This window comes from Stigmatopora argus, chromosome 3 (assembly GCF_051989625.1).
Source record: "Stigmatopora argus isolate UIUO_Sarg chromosome 3, RoL_Sarg_1.0, whole genome shotgun sequence".
NCBI classification, from domain to species: Eukaryota; Metazoa; Chordata; class Actinopteri; order Syngnathiformes; family Syngnathidae; genus Stigmatopora; species Stigmatopora argus.
The window spans coordinates 9738743-9762727 of NC_135389.1; the positions used below are offsets into that span (position 1 = coordinate 9738743).

At 37.5% G+C, this 23985-nt stretch overlaps 1 protein-coding gene across 1 annotated transcript in view; it reads right to left on the minus strand.

Moving 5' to 3' along the window:
• Window positions 1–23985, minus strand: part of cadps2 (Ca++-dependent secretion activator 2) — a 90856-nt gene that overhangs the window by 38628 nt on the left and 28243 nt on the right. The window contains exons 7-13 of the mRNA XM_077595662.1: window positions 22752–22863; window positions 22536–22675; window positions 18759–18825; window positions 18535–18643; window positions 17061–17264; window positions 10023–10159; window positions 1946–2133 (exon numbers count right to left, since the gene is read on the minus strand). Coding sequence (XP_077451788.1) covers window positions 1946–2133; window positions 10023–10159; window positions 17061–17264; window positions 18535–18643; window positions 18759–18825; window positions 22536–22675; window positions 22752–22863 — 957 coding nt within the window. The remainder of the gene's footprint in view (window positions 1–1945; window positions 2134–10022; window positions 10160–17060; window positions 17265–18534; window positions 18644–18758; window positions 18826–22535; window positions 22676–22751; window positions 22864–23985) is intronic.

Here is a 23985-nt window from a genome sequence, read left to right on the forward strand (position 1 = left end):
CTTCAGACACATTGTTGCTGCTAAATGAAGCGACCAAGCTGCCAAGGCTGCAGAGGAGGAGGAGGCACTAATAGGGAAGGAGGGCTGCCTATGTTCTTCATTTTGTTTGTGTTTACACTCAAAGTGGCTCAAGTGTAAGCGATAAGCAGCAAATCTGCCGGGGGAAAGACTACCGCTTCCCTCAGGTACTCCCAACAACCCGACCCACTTTAATCTTATGAAAAATCTTCAGTGCAAACAAGATCAATAGGTACATAGAGAAATGTATAGTTATGTCTACTGACCACACTCATAGCAAATTATCTCAAATCATATTTCCCTTCTGAAATAAATGGAAATTCTCTCAATCTGTTCTGGCCTCCCGAATAACTAAATAACAAAACATATGTGACCTAAACATCGACCAGTAAATAAACTGGGGACACAGCAGTCACCTTGTCAGTATTGTATCTGTTGCGCCTCGATTACCTGACCTGCTCATGGACAAACCCTAGGCCATGGGACAGCAACTATAGGTTGTGGAGCTGCATGCAACTCTTTAGTGCTGCCGTACTGGCTCCGTAGAGCCTTTTCAAAAATGTTTGACAATGGGGGAGAGAAATATATTTTTTGTTTTAATAGGGTTTCTGTAGGAGGACAAACATGACACACATTTCTATCAGCAGGGCGAGATGCTAGGCACGTCGCTGTTGTAAACAAACCGGCGACGGTTTGATGGGTCATGGATTCCAAGGGGAAAATAACTGAGGAAATCAGAGGATTCAACGTTTCTTGGACTGAATTATTTGCATGCATTGCCAATGAGGATGGATTGTCTGAATGTTTGCTCTGTAGTGATAAATTGTCAAAGAACAAAAAGAGCCATGTGGAAAGACATTTCCAGGTAAGGCATACTACTTTAGCAGCCTAGTACCCACTTGGGAAAGAGAGAAAAAGTGTGCTTGCATTACCTCTGGAGAAGTTGGAGGAGCGGAAAAATAGATTTAAGATGTAGATTGCCACTCCAAATTCCATTACTGCAGCAAGTTTTGTTGCAACCCAGCTTCTTTAAATACATATATAAAGAAAATTCTATCCTTCCTTGGGGGAAAGAACACACAGGTAAATATTTTTTTTCCTTTCTATTTTGTAACCAGCTTCATCCACTGTACCCTGCTGTGACCCTCAATGAGGAGCAATTACTTGAGTTACGGCTCCAGCTAAAAAGTTAGTAAGCCACTGAGCAGACACCCTCCTCTCTAACTCACACACTACCCAATTAGCTGCGGGAGCTAATGATCATAGACTATTTCACAAAACATGGTGAACTGCAATTGGCTGGGAACCAATTCAGGGTCTACCCCGCTTACTGCACATAGTCAGTTGGGATAAGTTAACAGCACCCCCTTGTCGCTTGGGACGGTAAGCGGCGTGGAAGATGACAGTGACTAAACAGGTTGAAAAAGAACAATTACAAAGATAGAGTATGTTCCCAGACGGCAACTGGCAGGCAAGGAGGATCAAGGCGGGACAAAAGCAACAAGTGGTTCACACACTTGATCTTGATCATGCATGTAACGCAATTGTAATGTACACACTCCCTAATTAGAAACATTTTACTCTATGTGTTGGCACCTTGCATGTAGACGCTAGGAAATGTGTTTTAAATAGACCTCTGATATAGGATGTCAATGCTTCAGAATTTAAAACAAAAAAATCTCATGTCAACACAACACACTTTCTCAAGTATGACCCACAATCTTTGGTCTAATTGTGACTCAACAAAGATTGCCATTGAGGGCTACTGAATTGTGAAAATTTCCGATACGTATTGAGATGGTGAAATTCAAGGAATGTAGAATTAATCTATGAATAGTTGTTGATTGATTATACAATCGATCAGCTGTCAATTACTCGATTAATATACCTGGACATTCATTATAAAAAATAAAGTGCTGTGTTGTACCTGTTTCCGTGTACATGTGAGGCGCAGAATGCATAACTGTAGTGAAGAAGCATCGGGTCTACCAAGGTGTTGTCCTCTGAAAAGTCCATCAGGTCCTTCAAGTAGCTAAGGTGACGATGGCAGCCGCGAACACCATACCGGGCGCAGTATTCGTCCAGGACAAACACCTGACCGGGACTAAACCAACCCTGAAAAAGTGACAATCACTTACATTCAGTACATTAACTCTCATAAGGTTTTTTTATTATTTTGAAGACGCTTGTGAAGAATTCAAGTAGACAGCTCAAGCACTTGAAAGTGCCTCTAATCCTTGAGAATATTTAAGCAATTATGCGAAATATTTCATGTCTCTTCTTACGCATGTTTAAATGGAGAGCTGTTGCCATGGGAGACATTATTCAATGTAGTGTAGTACTCTACACACAGTGTGTCACATTATTCGTCTTAGAGTATTTGAAATGTGACATATTAATTATTCCTATAATTGTGATGGAGATTGCGGCTCACAACCTTTGTCATAGCTTTATATTGTTATAGCAGTTACTACTATATCACAGGGTCTACGTTTCAAAATTTCCCCCGCAACTGGTAAAATTTGCAATATGGGAACATTCTTTTTTTCTTGCCTTAATCATAAACTTTGATATAAACACTCATTTTTCTGTTATTTGGTGTTTTAATTGATTGTTATGTAAAGTTGTTTAATGGGGAAATATCACCAAAGAGGGCAAATCTTCTCAAAACTTTTTCATCCATACTCCAAAAAATAATGATGCTACAATATTTCAGGGTTTATTATGTCTGTAAATAATCTCTCCTCTACGAAGCAAATTCTGCTAGAATCATACCCACATTAATATGGTGCGGTGTCAAAGTAACTTTGATAGATTTGTACTTATCTAGAACGAAAATCGGACTCAAATTTCTTAGGCTTGAGTGTAGACAGCATAATATAAGGCAAGTCATGCGCACATCTTTTTGACCTTTCTTTTACGCACGTAAACACACAAATAGACTCGCCATAGTAGAAATTTGAGTTTTGTTCACAGACATTTTCAACCCCAGCTTTTATAGTTGCACTTCCAATTAAATTATGCTAATGCAAATAATAGATTTGCTTTCACATGGAATGGAATGAAAATTCAACTCAAATCGATTTCTCTGACTCAAGTAGAATAGATAGCCCAATAAAATTAAAGGTAGCTAGTCATGCTCATATCTTTTTGACAGAGACGTCACACACAAACTCACAGACACAAATTTGTCATTGTAGTGATTAGAATTATGTTCCAAGTACTTGATACACTTTGACGCATATCGTAACAAATGACACCATCGGCAACAAAAAGTTTTGGGTTGTCTTGATCAGGTCTGTTTACTGTCAAATTTTTGTTTAGTAAATTAGCTGTGCTACGGGTTCAATCAAAAACCAAACAGGATTGGTGAAGAGGCCAACATTAAGTGCTTTAAATCTTGTGACATGTTAGGTTCCGCCATGTTAATGTCCATGTTCTTAGCAATTGACCACTTCGCTCAGAATTCTGAGCCAAAAGAAGTAATAAGCTTGTAACTGTGACTCTTCTTATATTGTCGTCTCAAAAACAAAATAATATTGGTTATTGTTAATTGGAAGTGTTATATTTATGAGGCAACAGTTGGGGGCTCAAAAGTCCATCTTTTTAGAGCGTCAGTTGTACAAAACCTAGATGTATGACTCATTTTGAAGAACAACAATATTCTAGTGAAATCAAGGAAAGTGAAGAGTAAGAGTATTCCAGAATGGCAAAAATTCACTTAATCCTGGCAGGATGATCTTAAACTGTGGGCCATAAATTTTGTTTTGATGGTGGTTGACTTGGACAGATGGCTACGACAAATAAGATGTGACACCATTCTTGCTGCCTTGCTTTCTATTGTACTGAAAAGTCTTAACTGGACAAACGTGTTGTCGTCTAAAGATTCTTGTTGAGGTTCACCCACTGTTGTATTGCAGAATACAACGCCAACAGAGACCCCGACACCAATCCCAGCCACTTCTCAACAGATGTCTTCCATTGCCTCCACCATTCTCACTTCTCTTGCTATTAGTTTCTGGAGCACAAAGCATGTCCACAAAAGGCTGAGAAGAAAGGAGAACAGAGAAAAGCTGCCTCTAATTGCAGAAAGGCAGGTATGTATGCCTGAAAGAAGCGCATATGTCACTTGAGGGGTGACTCTACTTTTTATAAATCTCACTCCTTATCAAATATAAAAAATGACAGTATACATTTACCCACGATACAGTATCTTGGCGTTCGGGCCACAGTTTTGTCCAATTTCATTGCAGGGAAGGATAATCGTTATGCCTATTGCACGCTTCAGCAGGAAATGACAAATAAAAGTAGCAAAAGACTCCAACCACTTCAGTGTTATGTTGGGAGATATTTACAAGTATTCAAATAGATGTTTTCTTAACAAGTGGATTGAAAACGTCAAGCTAAATTTCCCGAGTTTCATTTTTTAACTTCAAGTTTCTTGGTTGATGTCTTTTTCAACTGTGTAAATATTCAAGTACAACAGGTGCTTCAATTCTGACACTCCATGCTGGAGTGAATGCAATTTATTTCCTCAGCTCCGCTTGCCTGCCAAAAGGTCACAAAGTGCTTCACGGGCACACAAAAGCGAGTGAGGTCAGCGTGCACAACACACAAATAAGCAGCGGTAAATACAAAGACTGCAATAACATCTCAAGGACGTTTTGGGAGGCAGAAAAAAATTCACAACCGCCTTTTAAAGACACTCAAACAAGCTTGGAGAATACATTTTTTCATGACATTTCGCTCTGGTAATACCGTGGGTCACAAGAAGCCTGCATTTCCTCACAAACATACAAATACGATTAGAAACAAGAGTTGCACAAGCATGTTCTCACATCAAACAATAAAAAAGTAACCCTACAAATGCACAAAAACTATAGCTGTACTTTGATATACAAGTTGCGATTAGCAGATTTGTTACTGAAATAGCTTGTTTTCATGTGTTCTTTAATATTTACGAGGATTCGTGTGCCTGCGAACCTCATTCATCACGGAGTTTTACCACGTTTGAGTTTTAGTTTGCCTAATGCAGTTTGACTCTTTAGTGTTCATTATGGCCCAAAGAAAGATATGTTTATATTTACTCAGCTGCCTATTTCATACAAAATTGCTAAACTTTGATTTTTTTAAAGAGGTATTAGGATTTTGTAAAAAAAAAAAATTGAAAGCTTTTAAATATAAAATGTCTTTCTACTTACAAAAAGCCAAGTTATGAAACAGCTTCTGGAACTAATCAATTTCGTAAATAGATGTATCACGCTATATATGTTTTTTTTCTTGATTTGTTCTTGGTTTTTGGTAAGATAAGATAAAAAAAACACTCTCCCAAAAATGAGACTTATATTCCAGTGCGACTTATGTATTAATTAAATTTGTGGTGGACGATATTTTGGGAACTAAATAACACTTACATGATTGTTATGTATGATGATGATAGATTGTAATAATAATATATCCACACGCTTCCACTTTGAGCACTTTTGCCCCATCAATTAAAAAAAAATTAATTGCCTCTACTAATAGCAGCACCACTCTCTTCTATACACTGTGAAAAATTACTTTTACTGCAGCTTAATAAACTGTTGTAATCTTTGTCCTCATTTATTTTAGCTTACTGAATAATTAGGAGGCTCAAAAAAACTATGTAGTATTTAATTATTATTTCTACTGCTATTTTGAGAAGTTTGAAATGGATTAAAATGTATTCATTAATTATTTAAATAAGAAGATACAACAATTTTCTGTTATAAAGTTACTACATTCAAAAAACTAAGATTCAAACATCCTTGAAATGCCACTTTTACAATAAATAAATAAACTCCCAGGTTTGGCTGTTTGTTCACTGGTAAAATGTTGAAAGGCTCAAATAACAGTGAGCAGTCACCACAGAAAGCCCATTCCTTTTTTTCCACGGCATGTTTGAAAATATTTACCCATTGACAATCTTCCAATCCACAGGAGTCCCTACCTTGACTTGATGACAAGTGTGCGAGCGAGTCCCTCCCCCCACCGCTGTCCAATAATGCCCCGCCAAGTGTGTGCATTAATGCCCCGTCGCCGACAAAGTCGACGCCTTAATGTTTGCCTTGGATGCGAGCACACGTTTGGCACTTTCTGCCCATCGCTTGCCAATTAGAGAAACACTGCTGGCGACTAGTAGCCACGGTCCAGAAGATGTTTTATGTACAAATTGGCTTTTTCTGTTTGGACAGTGAATTGACAGTTGAATTGGTTCCATGACTATGCTTGTAACTCATGTTACTCTTATAGCCAATAGAACTTCCTCTTTATAATGAATTTAGTCCTTACCCAGTCCCTCTGAAAACCACCCCCCTAAAATTTAAAGCATATTTGCAATGCAAAAAAATACTCCAGCAATTTATACTAACATAGCATAACAGAAAGTGTAATTATTGTACATTCTGAAGTGTACTATGCATGTGTGGCTTTAACTTTTTCATTTTAAAAGATCTTTAGCGTCCAAAAATTCTGTGCTATTTTTTTTTAATGTTTTGTAAGAGGCTATACTTTGATTTCTAAGCTTTTAGACAATATTAGCGCAACACAATTGCCCACATCTGGCAGTGAGGCGTGATTTAAGAGTTGATATTCAGACCAATTTGTGAGTACCAGTTTGTGGTGCTTGCCCACTCGTTTAAAGTTAGGAAGGTTGAGTGATCTTTTTTTATCATTGTTATAATTAGAATATTTTTTTTAAATGCCAATGAAAATATTCTTAAATTGAAAAAAGAAACAAATGCATTGAGCAACTTTTGTAGTGTTGTAAAGAAAGAAGTTAGTTCCAATAAAATAGTTGATGAATTTTATTGTAATTTAATGACTACACTTTGCCTATTGCATATTAGTTAAAAGATTTTAGACTTTGTAATATTTTCGGAACATTTGCAAAAAATGGGAAAGGTCCTTTATATGAAGTAAGAAAAGAATTCAAATGTGTTCTTGTGTATATCTATAAAGAAGGTGGACTGCTTTCCGTTTAGTTTTTTTTTCTTAACCCATATGTAGCCCACGAGAAGCAAAGTTTGTCCACCATCGGCATCGAACAACCGTGTCAGCTTGCAGTTGGCCATGGTGATGTCACTGTGGAGGTCAACTCCCTGTGATGAGTTGCGGAGTCTGCGCTACCCAGCCCACCTCCTGCTGCTACCTCATTTGTTTTTCTTTTCTTTTCTTTTTTTCTCCACTATGATGGGGTCGCGGCATTCCCGGGAAGGGACAGCGGAAAGACTGGCAGGCAGTGCGTCTGCTTCGCAGCTAATTGTGAGCGGCGGGTGTCGAGCGGCGAGTGCGCCATCTGTTTGTGGCAGAGGAACATCTTGTCGCACTGCCGTAATCTGAGCAGACACGCGCGCCAATAAGCGCGAAGGAAAGTGAAGCGCCGGGTCAAAAGAGCACCGCGAGGACGGAAGGACACGAAAAGGCCTGCACGCCGACACGCTGCCAAAGTCTGATGTGCCCTGGTAGCAGCAGGAGTAGTTCAATTCCGTGCACTTTTTCTTTTTAGAAAAAAAAAAATATTTCATTTATCCTTTCCTAAAACCACTCCTCTAAGAATTTACTATAAAGATAAACATCAGATTCATGATGATAGATAAAATTGTTTATTTTTTATGTTAAAGATATCTATTTTGATGGAATTTTTACAGTTTTCATTTTTTTTTGCTAAGAAAGCTGAATGCTAAGCCCTTTGACATTTTTCACAAGATTTGTGCAATTCCTTTCGTTTAACATTGTTAAAATAATGAATTGAGAAAAAAGTGTATTTTCTTAAAATACGGTTCCGTACATATGAATTGTGTTTCAGTTTTTTTTACATGCAACCTAGACATTTAAATACATTTGAAATAAAATAAATAATGTTGAGGTAATACTTTGTCATTATGGAGTGCATAAGTTCTACTTCCAATTAAATTTGACTTTATTCCTGTCGGCGAAACAAAAGTGAAGACATTGTTCTAATGAGTTTTTATGTAAAAATATGACTATTATCCATTTACAATTTTCTTCCTTTTTAGTGCGGATTTGTATTAGCATTTCTATCTTAAATCTTAGATAATGTTGTTGTTTTTTACCATCATAATAATAATATTAAAGGAATTTTCTTCCCTGTCATATATAGGATTGTCCCCTACCGTACAAAATCACAACATTATGCAAATATAATTTCCCTGTTTTTGACAACATGTATGTATAATGTAATATGAAGTTTTTCCAATCGAGTTTAATCTTGGAAAATGACCTAATTTTCCCTCTTAAAATCAAAACCCTTTGAATCTATATGAATTTATAAGCCTATTACTACATAATTAAGTTTCAACAATGGTGCTTTTTAGAGGGCAAACATTTATTTTTAGGTGGTTGTTGGCCAGAGAACAAATGCAGTCACGAATTTATTCATCAAGTGTCTAACTCAGAGAAGAAAATACAGCTCTTTTTGTTTAATTACCGATTAAATGCGAGGAATGTGATTTGAACGTTTATTTCTCGTGTTTGCTGTGTGACTGACAAGTGAAATGATGAGTGTGTAAAGGGGTGTGAACTGAGTAAAAGAGTATCAGGGAGGGGGGCTTTTGATTTTTTGTTGGATTAGGTAATTGTTTGGTTTCACACAAAAAGCCCCAAAAGGCCCTAATGTCCACGCCCACCCGGTTCCCTCTCCATTGAGAGGTACCCCCAGTTGTGTATAAGGCTCATGTTCTTACAAGGAAAGTATTGATTAGAACAAACACCCCCCGTGGAGCAGCAAGAAGAACAAGAAAATGATAAAAGCCCCTCCACGACAGCCCCACCTCTCCCTAGGATCCCTCCGGGCAATTCAAGCATGCTTGGCACCTTCAAAGCTGCCCATTTTGTCATATTAGCTGTTTTATTTGGGAAAAAATACCACATTAGAGCTTATTAAGTGCTGTACCAACAGACCAAGAGCCCTAATCAAGTGCAATAATGCAGCATATTTTTTTCTCCATTGAATGCACATGAATTCATGTAAATGCTGTTAATCTTTTCCTAACTTGTATTACTTTAAAAAAAATGTTCTTTTCATTGGACTTGTCTTTTAAGGGTGCGCCACGGGACGTCATCCTTTCAAAATAAGGTTCGGTAATTGCACATAACAATTTTATAATTCCTAAGAGACTGTTTATCCGCACATATAATTTTGACAGAGACCATCACAGGAAAAAAAAACATTATGATAATATATATATATATATATATATATATATATATATATATATATATATATATATATATATATTATAAATGGGAATGTCAAATAGTATTTACAGATGAATGAAAAAGAAGAAAATAAAGTGTAATTCATTCTATTTATTGCATGATACTAAATAATTTTCAAGGATTCTAGCGAGCTCAAATTAAGGGATTATGATGATTGTAGTCGCATCTGTCATAGCCAATTCACTTAGGGTTTTAATATATACCGTCTATGGATGTATGACTTGTTATAAACAAGAATTGTGAGACGTCGACCTGTGAAACCTCATGGTAAAATGGTGTCTTTGAGATTCATTGATAAAGAAAAATAAGTTGTTGATTATGAAGCATTTCTCCAAAATATATTCAAGAAATATGTTGGAGACCAAACGTTGTATTGCGATGTGAGCATTGTGTCACTTCTCATCACAAAATACCGTTAATATTGACTTTGAGTTTCCTTACGCTCTCTTTCTCGCTCTTTTCTTTTATTTAAAAACAAAAAGACCTGTCCTTCATAAATGCTATAGCTGAGTTTAAGTTCTATGTAGCAAAACTAACTAATCTGATTCAAACTGAGTGGCCTTAAAAAAAGAAATGAAAAAAAAACACAAACTGTTGAAAAACTTGCTCTTGCCCAACTGCTAGCAGGCCACACTAACCTATTTGTGAAGGTCCAAGACCTGTTAATATTTGACACTTGAGTCTTAAGATCTTATTTTATATTATTATGAAGTGTAAAACTATTTTTTGCACGTGTTGCATACCAGGCAGGAGAAGGAGTCGTTCATACGGTGCTGCAGTGTCTGCTTCTGCAAAATGCTGAAGAGGCGTGCATGGTTAAAACGGCTTGGAGACGCCGCCACCAGCTCCTCGACACCCTGACGCTCAGACGGATCAAGACCTGATATTAACAAACAAACCACAACAAAAGCTTTATTTCCTCATAATTCTAGAAGTGCCTGTAAAGCCAATGCCTTGTAAAATACTGAATATTAACACCAAAGGGTGTATATACATGCATAAACAAATAAAATGAATAATGGTGACAATAAAACAACTTTTAAGTGTAAGGAAATACTTCATACACTCCAGTATCACATTTAAAAAGACAATAAGCATGTTTTATATTGAAGATGTTATTCAAATATATATATATTTTTTAAATGAACCATTTGTTGAACATTTGATATTTACTAACAACTTGAATACTTTTCTTTAAAAAAAAAGAAGACGAGTAATTTAGGATAGAGATAAAATGAAACGCTCATAATCAGACAACCCTCAGGGGAGAATCGAACCCAAACTGCCCATATTACTGAAAATATGAGTGATGGCAAGTGCAACAGTCAGAAAAGCAGATGACACCCAACAATTTAGGTGCATTCTCCATTTCCGTGTACCTTCAGCAAGACAATATCAACCCATGTCATATTTTGTGATGTCCTTTTATGAATCGATAAAATGGTTCTTAGGTAAATAAGGCTCTTAATTCTGACCTTCAGGCAGTTTGCAGCTATCGACAAAGATATTGAGATCAAGTAGCACAGGAACACATTGCATTATTTTTCATTTGTTTACGTATGTATGGTATTACATTGGTATGAGGGAGGAAGTGAGAAAAAAACAGCCGCTGGCAACATTTAGCGCTTCCCTCTGAGCTCGTGTAAACATAAGAAGCTGGCAGTGCCAAGGCAGCCAAGCGTTTGTCACCTCGTTGAGCGACGGATCCACGGTGAAGTAGCCAACATGACCACAGCGCCAGGGAAAACAGTAGAAGCGAAAAACGGTCACTAAGAAGTGACCGGGAGGAAGATGAAATTACTTTCTATGTGATATCCTTTGCATCAAATTTAAAAAATAGAACCTCAATTAAATGACATCACATGAAAACTGCTAAAATAAGATAAATGGAAGCCAAAAGTGTACTCGTAGTAGTACTAGTGTTAGTTAACATTCTGAATTCCCCATCCTATAGTTTTTTCCTTGTTTTCTTGTTTCATGTTAAGTGAAATGAAAAGGTTTAAAATAAAAACTAAATCAATTAAAAATAGAATTGCTATAGGATAAGATACTCAGAATAACATGACATTTTTTAATCTTATTTCTAACAGTTGTACGTAAGTAATAAGTATCATTTTGTGGAAAAAAAACAATAGGGTAAATTAAAACTAATAACAAAAAAGTAGAAGAAAGAGATCAAATATTTTCTATTCTATATAAAAAGACCAAACCTACTTTTTTGAGGTGACTGTTCACTTTCTGACAAACTTTAGTCAGACTGCATTTTTACCGCTTTTGGTAGATCAAAGATGTCAAGGCTGATCACTAAAATGGAACTAAAATCTACTATCTCCAAACTAAAATTGCCTGGTATACAGAATAGGTGATGTAGACTCACATAAAATAAATCTCAAATGTTCATTGTAACTCAGCAGAATTCATTTACCTCATTAAGGGTAACAAAGAGTTTGACATAAATACAATTCGTTGTTTATTTGCTTATTAGTGGCAATATTTCGAAATTTAGCAACAACAAAGCCAAGTTGAGCTTTACGAAAGGAAGGCAAATCTGAGTGAAAAAGTGGAGCATCGACATGAGCATTAGCGTAGCCGGCGGCAAGACGATTACAAAAAAGCCAAACGGCAAAGATGATGCTGGTCAAGTCGAGGCCATCTCTTATAGTTTAAAGTTCATTTGCAGTCCTAGCAGGCTTATCCATTAATGGCCGCGCCCAATCAAAAGCCTAACACTCATTCTCCGCATTATCGCCATGGGAAGCGGGCGAGCAGCACACGTGGTTGCACAAAAGACGCAAAGACACGAAAGCGACGAGCAAGCGAGGAAAGCGCCACGCCCGCGGCTGGATTTTCATTTGCGACACTGCCACTTTTTTGTTTTGTATTTGTCTGCAAGACGACGATGAAGAAGCCCCCGCCAGTCATTTGTGGGGTCCTCCTCCCTCCCTCACACATTTGGCGTCTTTGTGGCTTTTGTCCCACGCAGAAGAAAAAGACAGCAAAAGTGAAATTTTCACAATCAGCTACTCATCGAGATGAGCTTTTTTTTTTCTTTCGCTGTGCCCTTTGGCAAGGGGAGGGGTCAATGGGGGGGTTGATTCACGTCCAATTCCGATGTAGGTCACTTTGCATGGACAGCCTCAGCCCGCCATCTTTTTAGCCCTGAACATAGTCTAATTAATGTAAAAGTAGTTTTTAATTGTATATTTTAATGCATTTTTTCCTAAACATGATTTTACACATGAAATGGACATTACTCAATGAGAGACTGAACTGAATCTATTTTTCTCATAGATCTCGTAGATGTCTTTACACTTTAAATGTAATAAAAAGAAATATGTATATAATAATATATATAATGAAAGTTTTTTAAGAATGCGTTTGCAATTCATCTTTTTATATGCAAAAACTAAAATTTGAAGATCAAAACTTTGAAAAGACTTAATACTTTTCCACATTCCAAATATATACTATACACACACATAGTATATCACAAGATCATACACAATCTACATTTCCAAAATGTATATACAGTATTCCTGCGTGTGTATGAAAATGTCTAAGTACATTTTGATTTCTATTTTTACTTTTTATTTAAAATGTGTGCAGTTTGTTGACCTTAAATTGAAAATTTATTTTCAACTAAACGGTCACGTACAATTAGCATTCTCTTTAATTTTGTCTGGAGTGGAAGTAAAAAGCCATCAAAAGTCCCGTTTCCCACAATCAACTTTTTCATCCGATAAGCTGGGCTCCTTTTCCAATTCCGATGTAGGTCACTTTACATCGTCAGGATTGTGTAGTGTTGATGATTTGAAGGAACCGTGAAAAGACGTAAGAGACAAAGAAATATGGATCGGTGGCAATGACAAACAAAGCGGGGGGAGCCCGAGCGAGGAGGCCTGGTATTGATTGATGCTGCTGCAGCCTGTCAACTTCAACTTTCAGCTATCATACAGCGCGTGTGTGCATGATGGGGATAGATAGAGCGGGGGTGGTGGAGGGCATTTGTGGCCCAGATGGCGCCTTTTGGTCCACATTGTCTGCGGCTTTCCCCACTCACTATGTCGGAGACGTTTTGAGGCGCCCAAGAACAATTAAAGTGGGACGGGCGCAACTCCAGGCTATGACAAGGTCAAAGTCTTATGAAGGTATTGATTAGCGGCTGACGGCCTATTATTACCGCAAACAAGATCAGGGCAGCGAACGGGGAAGAGAGGAATATAGGTCCACAAATTTGTTAAAAAAGTGTTCTATTACACTTCTTACATTTTCATGCTGCGTACTAAATTAAAAAAAAGGTACGAAAGTCATTTGCCTCTATTTTTTGCTGATAGGTAAGATATAGGTGAAAATGGGTATATGTCCTGCTGGAAGTGTGTTACCTACAGTAAGTATATACTTTGTAAGTTGTACCGTTTTTCGTTAACAACGACGATAACAATATTTTGTTGCCGAGCATTTTTTATTACGACAATGACGAGCTAAAAACGTCTCTTGGATGACTGTGATATAACAATTGCCCTTTTTACTTAGTCTGACAAGATGAGACAAACATCGGACATGCATTTCAGTTATATGCAGGACACAAAGTTGATGGTTAGTTAGACGACCAGTTAGCTAATTGAAAATCAGTTTCTATTTCCTGTTTTTGTTTTTAAATTTAATCACTAAGGGATCCTTTTATTTGTGCATTTATTTATGTAATTATTTGAAGTGTGTGTATATATATATACATATATATACACATATATACACATATATATAAACATATATATACATATACATATATATGCATATATATATATACACATACATATATATACATATATATACACATACATACACATATACATACACATACATATATATACACACACACACATATATATACATATATATATACATATATATACACATATACACATATACACATATATACATATATACATATATACATATATACATATATACATATATTATTTTCAGGCCATACTAGTCCCATGTCAAATATTACAGCTTTAACAAACGGGCGTGTTAAGGTGTAATAGTTCAGTTTAGCGCGCTGTCTCTTCATTTCCATCCCATGTGTGCCGTGCGCCGGTCTTCACGGCAATGGTCACATCCATGTGACAGGCAGCGGCGAGGCTGATGGCAGCTTATCGATGCACGACCTTTCACTTTTAGGTGCGGCAGTGTGAGAGATGAGAACCGAATGGACCGGCGGAGCGTGGTATCCGGCGAGACGGAGACAAAGATGAGGACAGACAGGTCACCAGCCCGTGTTGGATGTTCTCCGAGCGACAAATTTGAATTTTGCAGAAAAAAGTTTGAGACGCGAAGACGCAGCTGGTGAATGTCGCGGCCAAAACAAATGACAAGATGTCTTTAAACGGACAGCCGAAGCTTTGACCTGAGCTTGTAGACAACAAAAAAGAACTCTTGGATTGGTGTTTTTGAAAAAATGACAAACCCAATTCTAATATTAGCTTGATGATGAAAGTTAAGCAATTTATCATGATAAATATTAGAAAAATAAGTTTAAATTTGGGCGGCCCAGCGGTTGAGTAGTTAGCGCGCCGGCCTCACAGTGGGGGAACTGGGTTCAAATCCAGGTTGGTCCACCTGTGTGGAGTTTGCATGTTCTCCCTGGGCCTGCGTGGGTCTTCTCCGGGTTCTCCGGTTTCCTCCCACATTCCAAAGGCATGCATGGTAGGCTGATTGGACACTCTAAATTTCCCCTAGGTATGAGTGTGAATGGTGGTTTCCTTGTCTCCTTGTGCCCTGCGATGGGCTGGCCACCAATTCAGGGTGTCTCTCGCCTTTGGCCCGGAGACAGCTGGGATTGGCTCCAGCACCCCCTACGACCCTAGTGAGGATAAGACGGTTCCTAGTGAGGATAAAACGGTTCTGAAAAAGAGATGAGATGAGAAGTTTAAAGTTCCTTTTTGCGTGTTGTGAATCAAAATTCCTTTTAATAAATCTAAGACGGTTATTTATAATGTTTCAAATTAATTACATGATCCAAATCAGGGTAACAGTTTAGTTGAGAAAAGATGGAGGATTTCAGAAATTGACACGTACTACATACTACATCCCTCCAGTGGCCTCATCCGCAAGGGATGAGTTATAAAAATGTTTAGCCCTCGGCTACAATCTTACATATATATATGTTCATTAACATGAATACGAATGAATATGTTCATTAATATGTGCTGTCCCAGATTAAATAAATCAAACTCAAAGTCAAGGAATTGGCCAGTTTTGATTTGTCTGTACTATTCCCTGTATTGATGTATGTGGATTTTTGAATCAGATCCCAGTCTCTTGATGGTGTCATTCTACCTTGAAGATATTTTGTTGGAGCATAACTGCATTATACTGCTACAGTAACATACTCAAGACTTACATTCATCAAACCTAATGAAGAAATGCAGTACGCTGGTGCGTTCATGCGTGGTAGGCTGATTAACCCCTCCAAATTGTCCATAGCTATGTGTGCGTGCATGAATGGAGGTTTTCCTTGTTGTGCAGAGTGATTGGCTGGCAACCAATTCAGGATGTGCCTGCCTACTGCCTATAGTTAGCTGGGATATGCTCCAGCAACCTCACGAGCCTTGTGAGGATAAGTGGCAAGAAAGATGAATAAAGAAGGAGCTTATATTTCATGGAAAATTTGGTTGAGAAGTTAAATAATTTATATAAGCGGACCAGAACAAATTAGAAATTAAAAGCTGCGCTCCATTTTGTAGCTTTGCTTTCCCCAGAGACACTTTTTTCTCGCTATTGTAAGAATTCAGCTGAAATCAAATGTTTCCTGGCATCATGAAATTTGGTGGACAGGTCAATGATAAGTAGACTTAAATCAAGACTCGAACAAGTCCTGTCTCATTCGGAAATCCCCAATACATGTCAAGTTGTTCCAAGCAAAGTTGTTTAACTCGCCAAGAAGCAAAAACTGTCATTTGTACCATAGTTAACATCTGAATAGTTGCACAGGTGCTACAAATTGGTTTTCTGAAATATAGCTTTTCACACTCATGTCACAATTAACTACTCTGAATTAAAAAGTTCCTTTTACAACACTCCAAACCTCGAAAAAGGCCAGAGTTCAACATCACCAAGGTATTTAATCATTAATTCATTTGCAAGCTGAACAAAAAGAAAACAAAAAGACTATATAAAGCTGTTCAAGTGAAATAATTTTTGTTGCCATGATGATTGCCGAAGAGTGGAAAACAGCTTAAAAAAAACAAGACAGGTCATGAGGGTCAAATATGCACTGTGATTCATTAGCTTTACCGACAAACACAAATGCACACTTACATCGCCATTTTCTTCCACTTTTCTGTCAGAACCACGTTAAACGTCCTTATGCGCATCAACACTAGCACAGATTAGTATACCTTAACCAACCATGCACACATACTATCATCCTTCACCACATCGCGGTTTCAGCATTCACGGCTACAGTACATTGCGGTATTTTATATTAAGTATTCAAATCAAAAATGCTCCTAAAATTTTCAAAATTCACACTGGAACTCGCAAGCGGAAGACAGGAGATAAAAAAAAATGTCGTAAATCAGGGCACTGCCACCCAACTCAACGAAGAAAAAAACTAATTTCATCATAGAAGAATGACGCGCCGAATAATATAAAAGGCCGAGGACGACGTCGTCCCTTTTCCTGTTTTGTTCTGATTGGAATTTTCCAGAGTAAGATCCCGTTCACCAGCTAGTTATTCATGATAATTGACAAATCACACAAGAATCTGCACTTACTGATTGGTGAAGTGGGCTGGTTTTTGGTGGACCTGCAGTTGTTGGCGTTCTTGCTGCAAGGGCCAGGTGTGGGTTTGTATGACTGCCCAGTGGCCCGGTACATGGCCTGGACCCAAAGGACTCGGTCCTGTTCATCATCACATGCAAACACCACCTGGTCACCCTCGCGCAACGCATTGAAGAACACCTGACCACCCTGTAAGCCTGCATGGTAGTATAAATGCACAAAAAGTACACTTAAGTAAGAAGAAACATATTTCAGACCTGTATGTACAAGTTACAGCAAACATTGTAGGAATGTGGCCCAAGATGGCGCCGTCACGCGGAAGCCAGCGGCAGTAGCTCTGTCCACTCTTATGTTTTTCGTGTTTTACAGCCATTCTATCTTTTTTAAAATTACATTTTAATATTTCTTAATACATTCCTTTTTACTTTGCTTTGTACTTTATACTTTAATGTTTTTACAACTTTCTTTGTTCCGTTAGCTTGGCTTCTTTCTGCTACTTCTTTTTTGGAACCATTCAGCCATGCCTACGCTGTCATACACATGGGACTAGCTGTTACAGTACGCAGCAGAAGGAGCAACACCTCGGTGCCACCGGAGTTTCGGAGCTGGACAAAAGTGCCGGGAGAAGAAGCAACGCTTCTGACCAACCATCCATCATGGGATAAGATGGAAGAGCTGTCGGCGCTTACCAGGCCGGAAGCGGAGTCAAGGAGTTCTGCCCTGCTGCTGTTTTCTTCAGCTCCAGACTACTGAGGAACTGTGCAGATAAGCTTGGAAGAGTGACTCTGCATATTCTCTACCTCATTCCCAGTCTGCAGAAGTTCCCCATCTTATGGAAGACTTCCTGTGTGTGGTTCCAGTTTTTGTCCAACTTTACAACGTCTTTTTGAGTCTGTATCCGTTTTAGCTACCGCAACCAAGATGGCGCCGTTCAAGTGGCAGCCGGCGGCGGTAGCTCCGTCCACTCTTGCTCGTTTTGTGTTTTTGCTGCTTTTCTGTCTTAATAATTTGATTTGGTGATTCTCAATGATCCCATTTACTTTGATTTGCTTTGTACTTTGTGCTTTTGGTTTGTTGTTCTGTCTAATCACCCTCTTGCTACTGCCACAATGAAATTTCCCGAATACGGGATGAATAAAGTTATCCAATCCAATGCCAAGTCCCACTAATATGGTATTACATTTACAGCTCGAAGACTTGTGACAGTGGATGAACAAATTTATACAAGGTTCAGAACTTGCAAATTCACCTATTATATAATGGGTGTCTTTTCTACATGGATTTTTGCTATTCACGCTCGAGCCTTGCCTCGTCCACTTTATCTTGAAAAGGTTTGGTTATTAAAATCATCATTGATGCATAAATAGTTTACACAAAGATTGTTTGAATTGAATTTTTTCAAACCCTTGGATTTTCGGAGTAGTGTGCCTTAACTAATCAACTGCAAAGTGATTTAAGAGCCATTACCTGGCTGCGGGATGCAGTAGTCCACCGTGAAGCCTTCCATCTGCATCAGCTCATGAGGTTCAGCCTTCTTTTTTTTGTAGCTGCACATGGCAAACGTGTACTGGCTGACCTTCCGGCACAAAAACATTGTTGCATCTAAATATTGGTCTCAAAATGCCAACAAAGCTATGTGATGATAACTGTGCCATCTGCGTTAGCTGCAGATTCATTGAGGATGTTCTTACCTGTACAAGAACAAAGTATCTTCTTTCCCAGCGTTTCCACACGCGCTGTCCCAGTGCGTATAAATATCTAAGGATACAAATCACTTGGACTTAAACTGTTGGTAAGTGTCAATCAATTTCAAACAAGTGGAAAATTTACGGAACCGCACGGCTCCCTCTTCTACTATAAATTAATGCAATTAATCCAACATTTGACAAATAAACATTAGAAATCAGTCTCTAGCAAAAAAATACGTATACATGCCTACAATATACAGAACCTATCAAATTTCACTATGATCTATCCACAAATAACAAAGGTGGAGGAATTTGAGTTTTAGTGAATTTAATTAATCTAATTATTCAAGTCTGAGACAAACTACAAAAAAAACTAACTACAATAAATCCCTAGAATATACCTAGCAAATTCTATTGTGGGCCTTCCATGAATAAAGTTGTGACAGTTGGATATTAATTAATCTACTTAATAAACACTGAGAAAGAAAATAAATTGGGATGAAGATGAATGCGAATACATGCCTAAAATCTACTTCCAAATTTGTTGCAGAAAAAACGTACAGGCTGGAGACCGTACGCTCTTGCATATAACAAGCACCCATAAAATCATTCTGAAGAATGGTATTATATTATGCTGCATTAGATTTTATTACAATGCAATCAATACATTTGCATTGTAATAAACTCTAATGCAAGAGAATTGCATTGTAATAAATTCTAATGCAACAAAATTGCATTGTAATAAATTCTAATGCAATACAATTGCATTGTGATATAAGGGCAATCTTTTATGCAGATCCATTTAAGATTTTTCAAAGAAATTTGCAGAACTTATTTTTTTAAACATAACAATTTCCGATTGCATTTTAAGGAAATTTCTGAGGCTAGAAAAACATTATGCTCTTCAAACTATTTTCATGGGTTAAAGTAGGCATGTATATGTATGTATGCATTTGTATAGATTTTGATGACAGTTGATTGCTTTTGTCAGACATCAAGTCAAATTGCACCATGATCACTTGAGCTATATGTAAATCCACAAAAAGCACACAAACTCCTATTATGATTACAATAATTAATAAGAATAAGTCAATGATCTAGATATTCAGCTCAATTGTTTAACCAGCCAGAAGACTCAATATGCTTGTAAGAGCCGTTTTTCTTCTCTTTACAAATTACTTGTCAATTTTTGTTTTAGACATGAACAGAAATGACATTCAGACAACATTTATATTTAAATTTGTCTGAAATGTGTCTACTATACCAAAAAAAAAAAGACAAACTATAATATATTGTCAACTTTACATCTTCATCGTCACTTCAAGTGTTAAGTGACCAAAAATGTTGTTTAATGTATTATATACTCTTTAATTTAATCAGACAATCGGTTACCAGCATTTTTTTCCTGTTAAAAAATGAAATGTTTTTACAAAATGTTTACTATCAAGCCTAAATTAAAAACCTTTCAATAAACTCAGTTTTTACACATTTCACTGCCTTAAACCAATACTTGTCACATCACATTTTTTTTTAAAGAATGCCCTCTATATCTTCTGTATTTCATGCAAAAATATCATGTGTTGTGCTAAAAAAAATCTAGGCATGTAAAAGTAGTTGCTAGGAAAGCCGAAGCTGTCAGTATGACTCCAAGCGAGAGAGAAAATCAATCAAATGGTCGGGGGAAAAAAAGAAGTAAAAAGACTCGTGGCAGTCAAGGCCACAGCGTAAAGCGGGTCAACACGTGTCAGCTCTTCAGCCACTCCAAGAAAATCGTTTAACCGCAAACCAGCCACAGCCGATTTGGAACATATAAAGAATTCCGTTTTTTTTTTTTAAATATAAAACGGGGATTGATCAATTATGAAATTAAAAAAATCCTTCAATGAAACTACTTTACAGTGAGGTTTTCTATAGGGAGTTTCAAATACATTGTGAAATGACAAATGTCTTTTTTCTATATAAAAAGATTTTGTCGCTCATATATTTACATTCATTCAATCATTTTCCATCCCGCACGAGCACAAAGTCATTAACGCTCACACTCATCCTTAGTTACGATTTAGATTGCTCAATCAGCCTACTATGTATGTTTTGGAGATGTGGGAGGAAACCACAGTACCTGAAGAAAACCGACACCCGGGGGTTGTACCCTCGATTTCAGAACTGTGCGGTGGCCGTGCTAACCACTCGACTACCGTGCAGCCTCTCATATGATTGCCTTTATATTCAAAATAAACATTGCGATCTGCTTAAGTTATCTCAATAGTTGTCAATAGTAGACCCTTTATAAAAACCTTTAAAAAATATCTTTCTTTTTGAAAAGGTCAATTTGGGCATCTGAAGATTTATTTATTGCAATAGAGCAATAACTGAATAAAATGATTCCATGTTTTTAGTTTACTATAAATATATAGTTAATTTTCTTGGGCAAAAGGCTAAAAAAACAAACAGCTACCAGGCAGGAGGTGAACATCATTTAAAAAAAGATTCTAAACAAATCAGAGAGAAGAAGGACATCATCCTCATACATTGATGGCCTCATACAATTTTAATTATAATTAAAAAAACAACATGCAATTAAAACGAAGTCAATGCAAGAGCATTAATTGCATCCGGGAAGAGAACCTAGAAACATTGATATTATGTTGGCGTCGTCATGACAACATAGAATGTCGAAGACCAAGGAACACAATCAAAGGGACACAAAAACGCATATATAGACAGCTCTCTTTAGCATCAACCCCAAGGTAAACACAGTGATCCTTTGCTGCTATCTAGTGGTAAAAACGCTGGACAACCATGTATGAATTGATTTTTTTTTAAATTGTCATTATACAAGTATTAATAAGATTTTAAATAGGACTATGATAAGTATTTATGTATCTAGTTATATTCAATAATTCATTTAGCTCATGCTTTTAGATCAATTCCAGATTAAAGCCTCAAGATGTCTACAATTCATACAATTATAAGATAATTTTAATGTGAGAACTATTGTCTTAATATTTATTTTGTTTATTAGTGTTCTGTTGTCAGGTCATTTGTTAAGGCCAAGGCGCTAACCACTCAAGTCGCCGGGCCGCCTATGATACCATTACCTTATTCCATTTACAGATTTCCCTTAAAGTATAGTATTATTGTTTTATGTGCAAATATTCAAATTTCACATCCTAAAGGAATAATGGCACACTGTAGGCTGGTTGCACACTATAAATTCCACGAATGCGGGTGCTAATGATTGTCCATCTCGGGGTGACCTGCAATTGGCTGGAAACCAATTAAGGGTGTCCCCTCTCGCTGCCCATAGTTGGTGGAGTAAACTCCAGCACCCCCTTGTACCCTTGTGAGGATAAGCGGTACCAAAACAAATGAATGAAAAACAAACACACAAAATCACAATTTAATGACTGTGTGATCATTAAGGTTATTGCTGTCTGACTTTCATATTGGTTTGATGTTTTTAAAGCATTTCAGGGGAAACTGCAAAAAAACTGTGACTGACTTTCAAAAATGATTAACAAAAATGGCTACTCTGCTTTGAAATGTAATCAGTGAGTTAATTTAAACCTGCAACATTTCAGTTCATTTTCAGGTCAGAGGCATTCACAAAGTAATTTCCAACCAAGTTGCATTTCTTAAAGTTACAATCGTTTCTTTTTCGGGGAAAAAGGAGACAGTCTTAAAGCAAAGAAGCATACAACAATGAATTGGAGTGCTATTTAGATTGGTATGACTATCTGAGGATAGAGAGTACTCTATGTAAGTATATTACCAACTCACCCACTGTGCTTCATGTTGGGAGGTTTGTCCATTCGCACAGCGAGTTTGATCTTCAGTTCCGTGTCTTGGCTGTGTTTGGGAACCGACATGCGGTGGAACTCAGGTTGTTTGGGCCCATTGGTGGTAGGGTTTAGGACCACCTAAAGGTGACGCATAAGATTGGTACATTTATTGTACAATCCCTTGAAAATAGAAAAAAAATCCAAATAGACTCACGCGGCCTAGCACTTTGTCTTCTAGTGCCAGAACAGCCGTGTTTTCCATGAAAAGTTTGACTTTGACAGAGGGCAGTGGATGCGTTGTACTGAAGTCGCCCTGTGTTGCCCACCTAAAATACATAAGATAATCACAAATGCTGACCTGAAGCTAGGAAACAACAATAGTATTTTAAGATGGAAACAATTGATGTCGTGACAAGAAATGCCTCTGACACTGAAAGATGATATTCCTGCAACATCCCCAATACATGGATGCTAGCCTGGTTGAACACTCTAATTTGCCCCTAGGTATGAGTGTTAGTGTGAGTGGTGGTCCATCTCCTCGTACCCTTCAATTGGCTGGCCACCAATACAGGGTATCCCCGCCTGATGCCCATAGTTGGCTACAATAGCCACAAACAGCCCCTGTGACTCTTGTGAAGAGAAACACTACAGAAAATGTAGGAATGAATGAGCCTGAACATTATAAAACATACGTTGTAACAAAATGGCCGACTGCGTTCAATTTTGTGCAAGGGTCCAGCGTCAAGCAAGCGATGATGTACCTTTACGCCATGTGTCAAAGTGGCGGCCCGGGGGCTAAATCTGGCCCGCCGCATCATTTTGTGTGGCCCGGGGAAAGTAAAGTATGAGTGCCGACTTTCTGTTTTAGGATCAAATTAAAATGAAGAGTATAGATGTATATTAAATTTCCTGATTTTCACCCTTTTAAATCAATAATTGTAAATTTTTAATCATTTTTTTCTGTGTTTTTAGTTCAAAAATCATTTTGTAAAATCTAAAAATATATATAAAAAAGCTAAAATAAACATTGTTTTAGATCTATAAAAAACTGAATATTCAGCGATTTTAATCCAGTTCTTTTAATCCATTTGTAAAAAAAAAAATCTAAATATGATATCTAAAATGGTCCGGCCCACATGAAATCGAGTTGACGTTAACGCGGCCAGCGAACCAACCCGAGTCTGACACCCCTGCTTTACGCTATTAATGAGACGTGACTGTAAATGTCAGTATGTTCTTTTCGGATACAAAGATACTCCTTCATTCACTCTTTTTCCGTGCATAGAATAATTGTTGGAGCCTATCCCAGTTGACTTCATATAAAAGGCAGATTACACCCTAGACCGGTCGCCAATCAGCACAGGCCGCAGACAGAGAGACAGACGACTATTCGCACTCACAATCATACTACCACCAGCGGGAATCGAGTCCACGCACGCCTGCCTGCA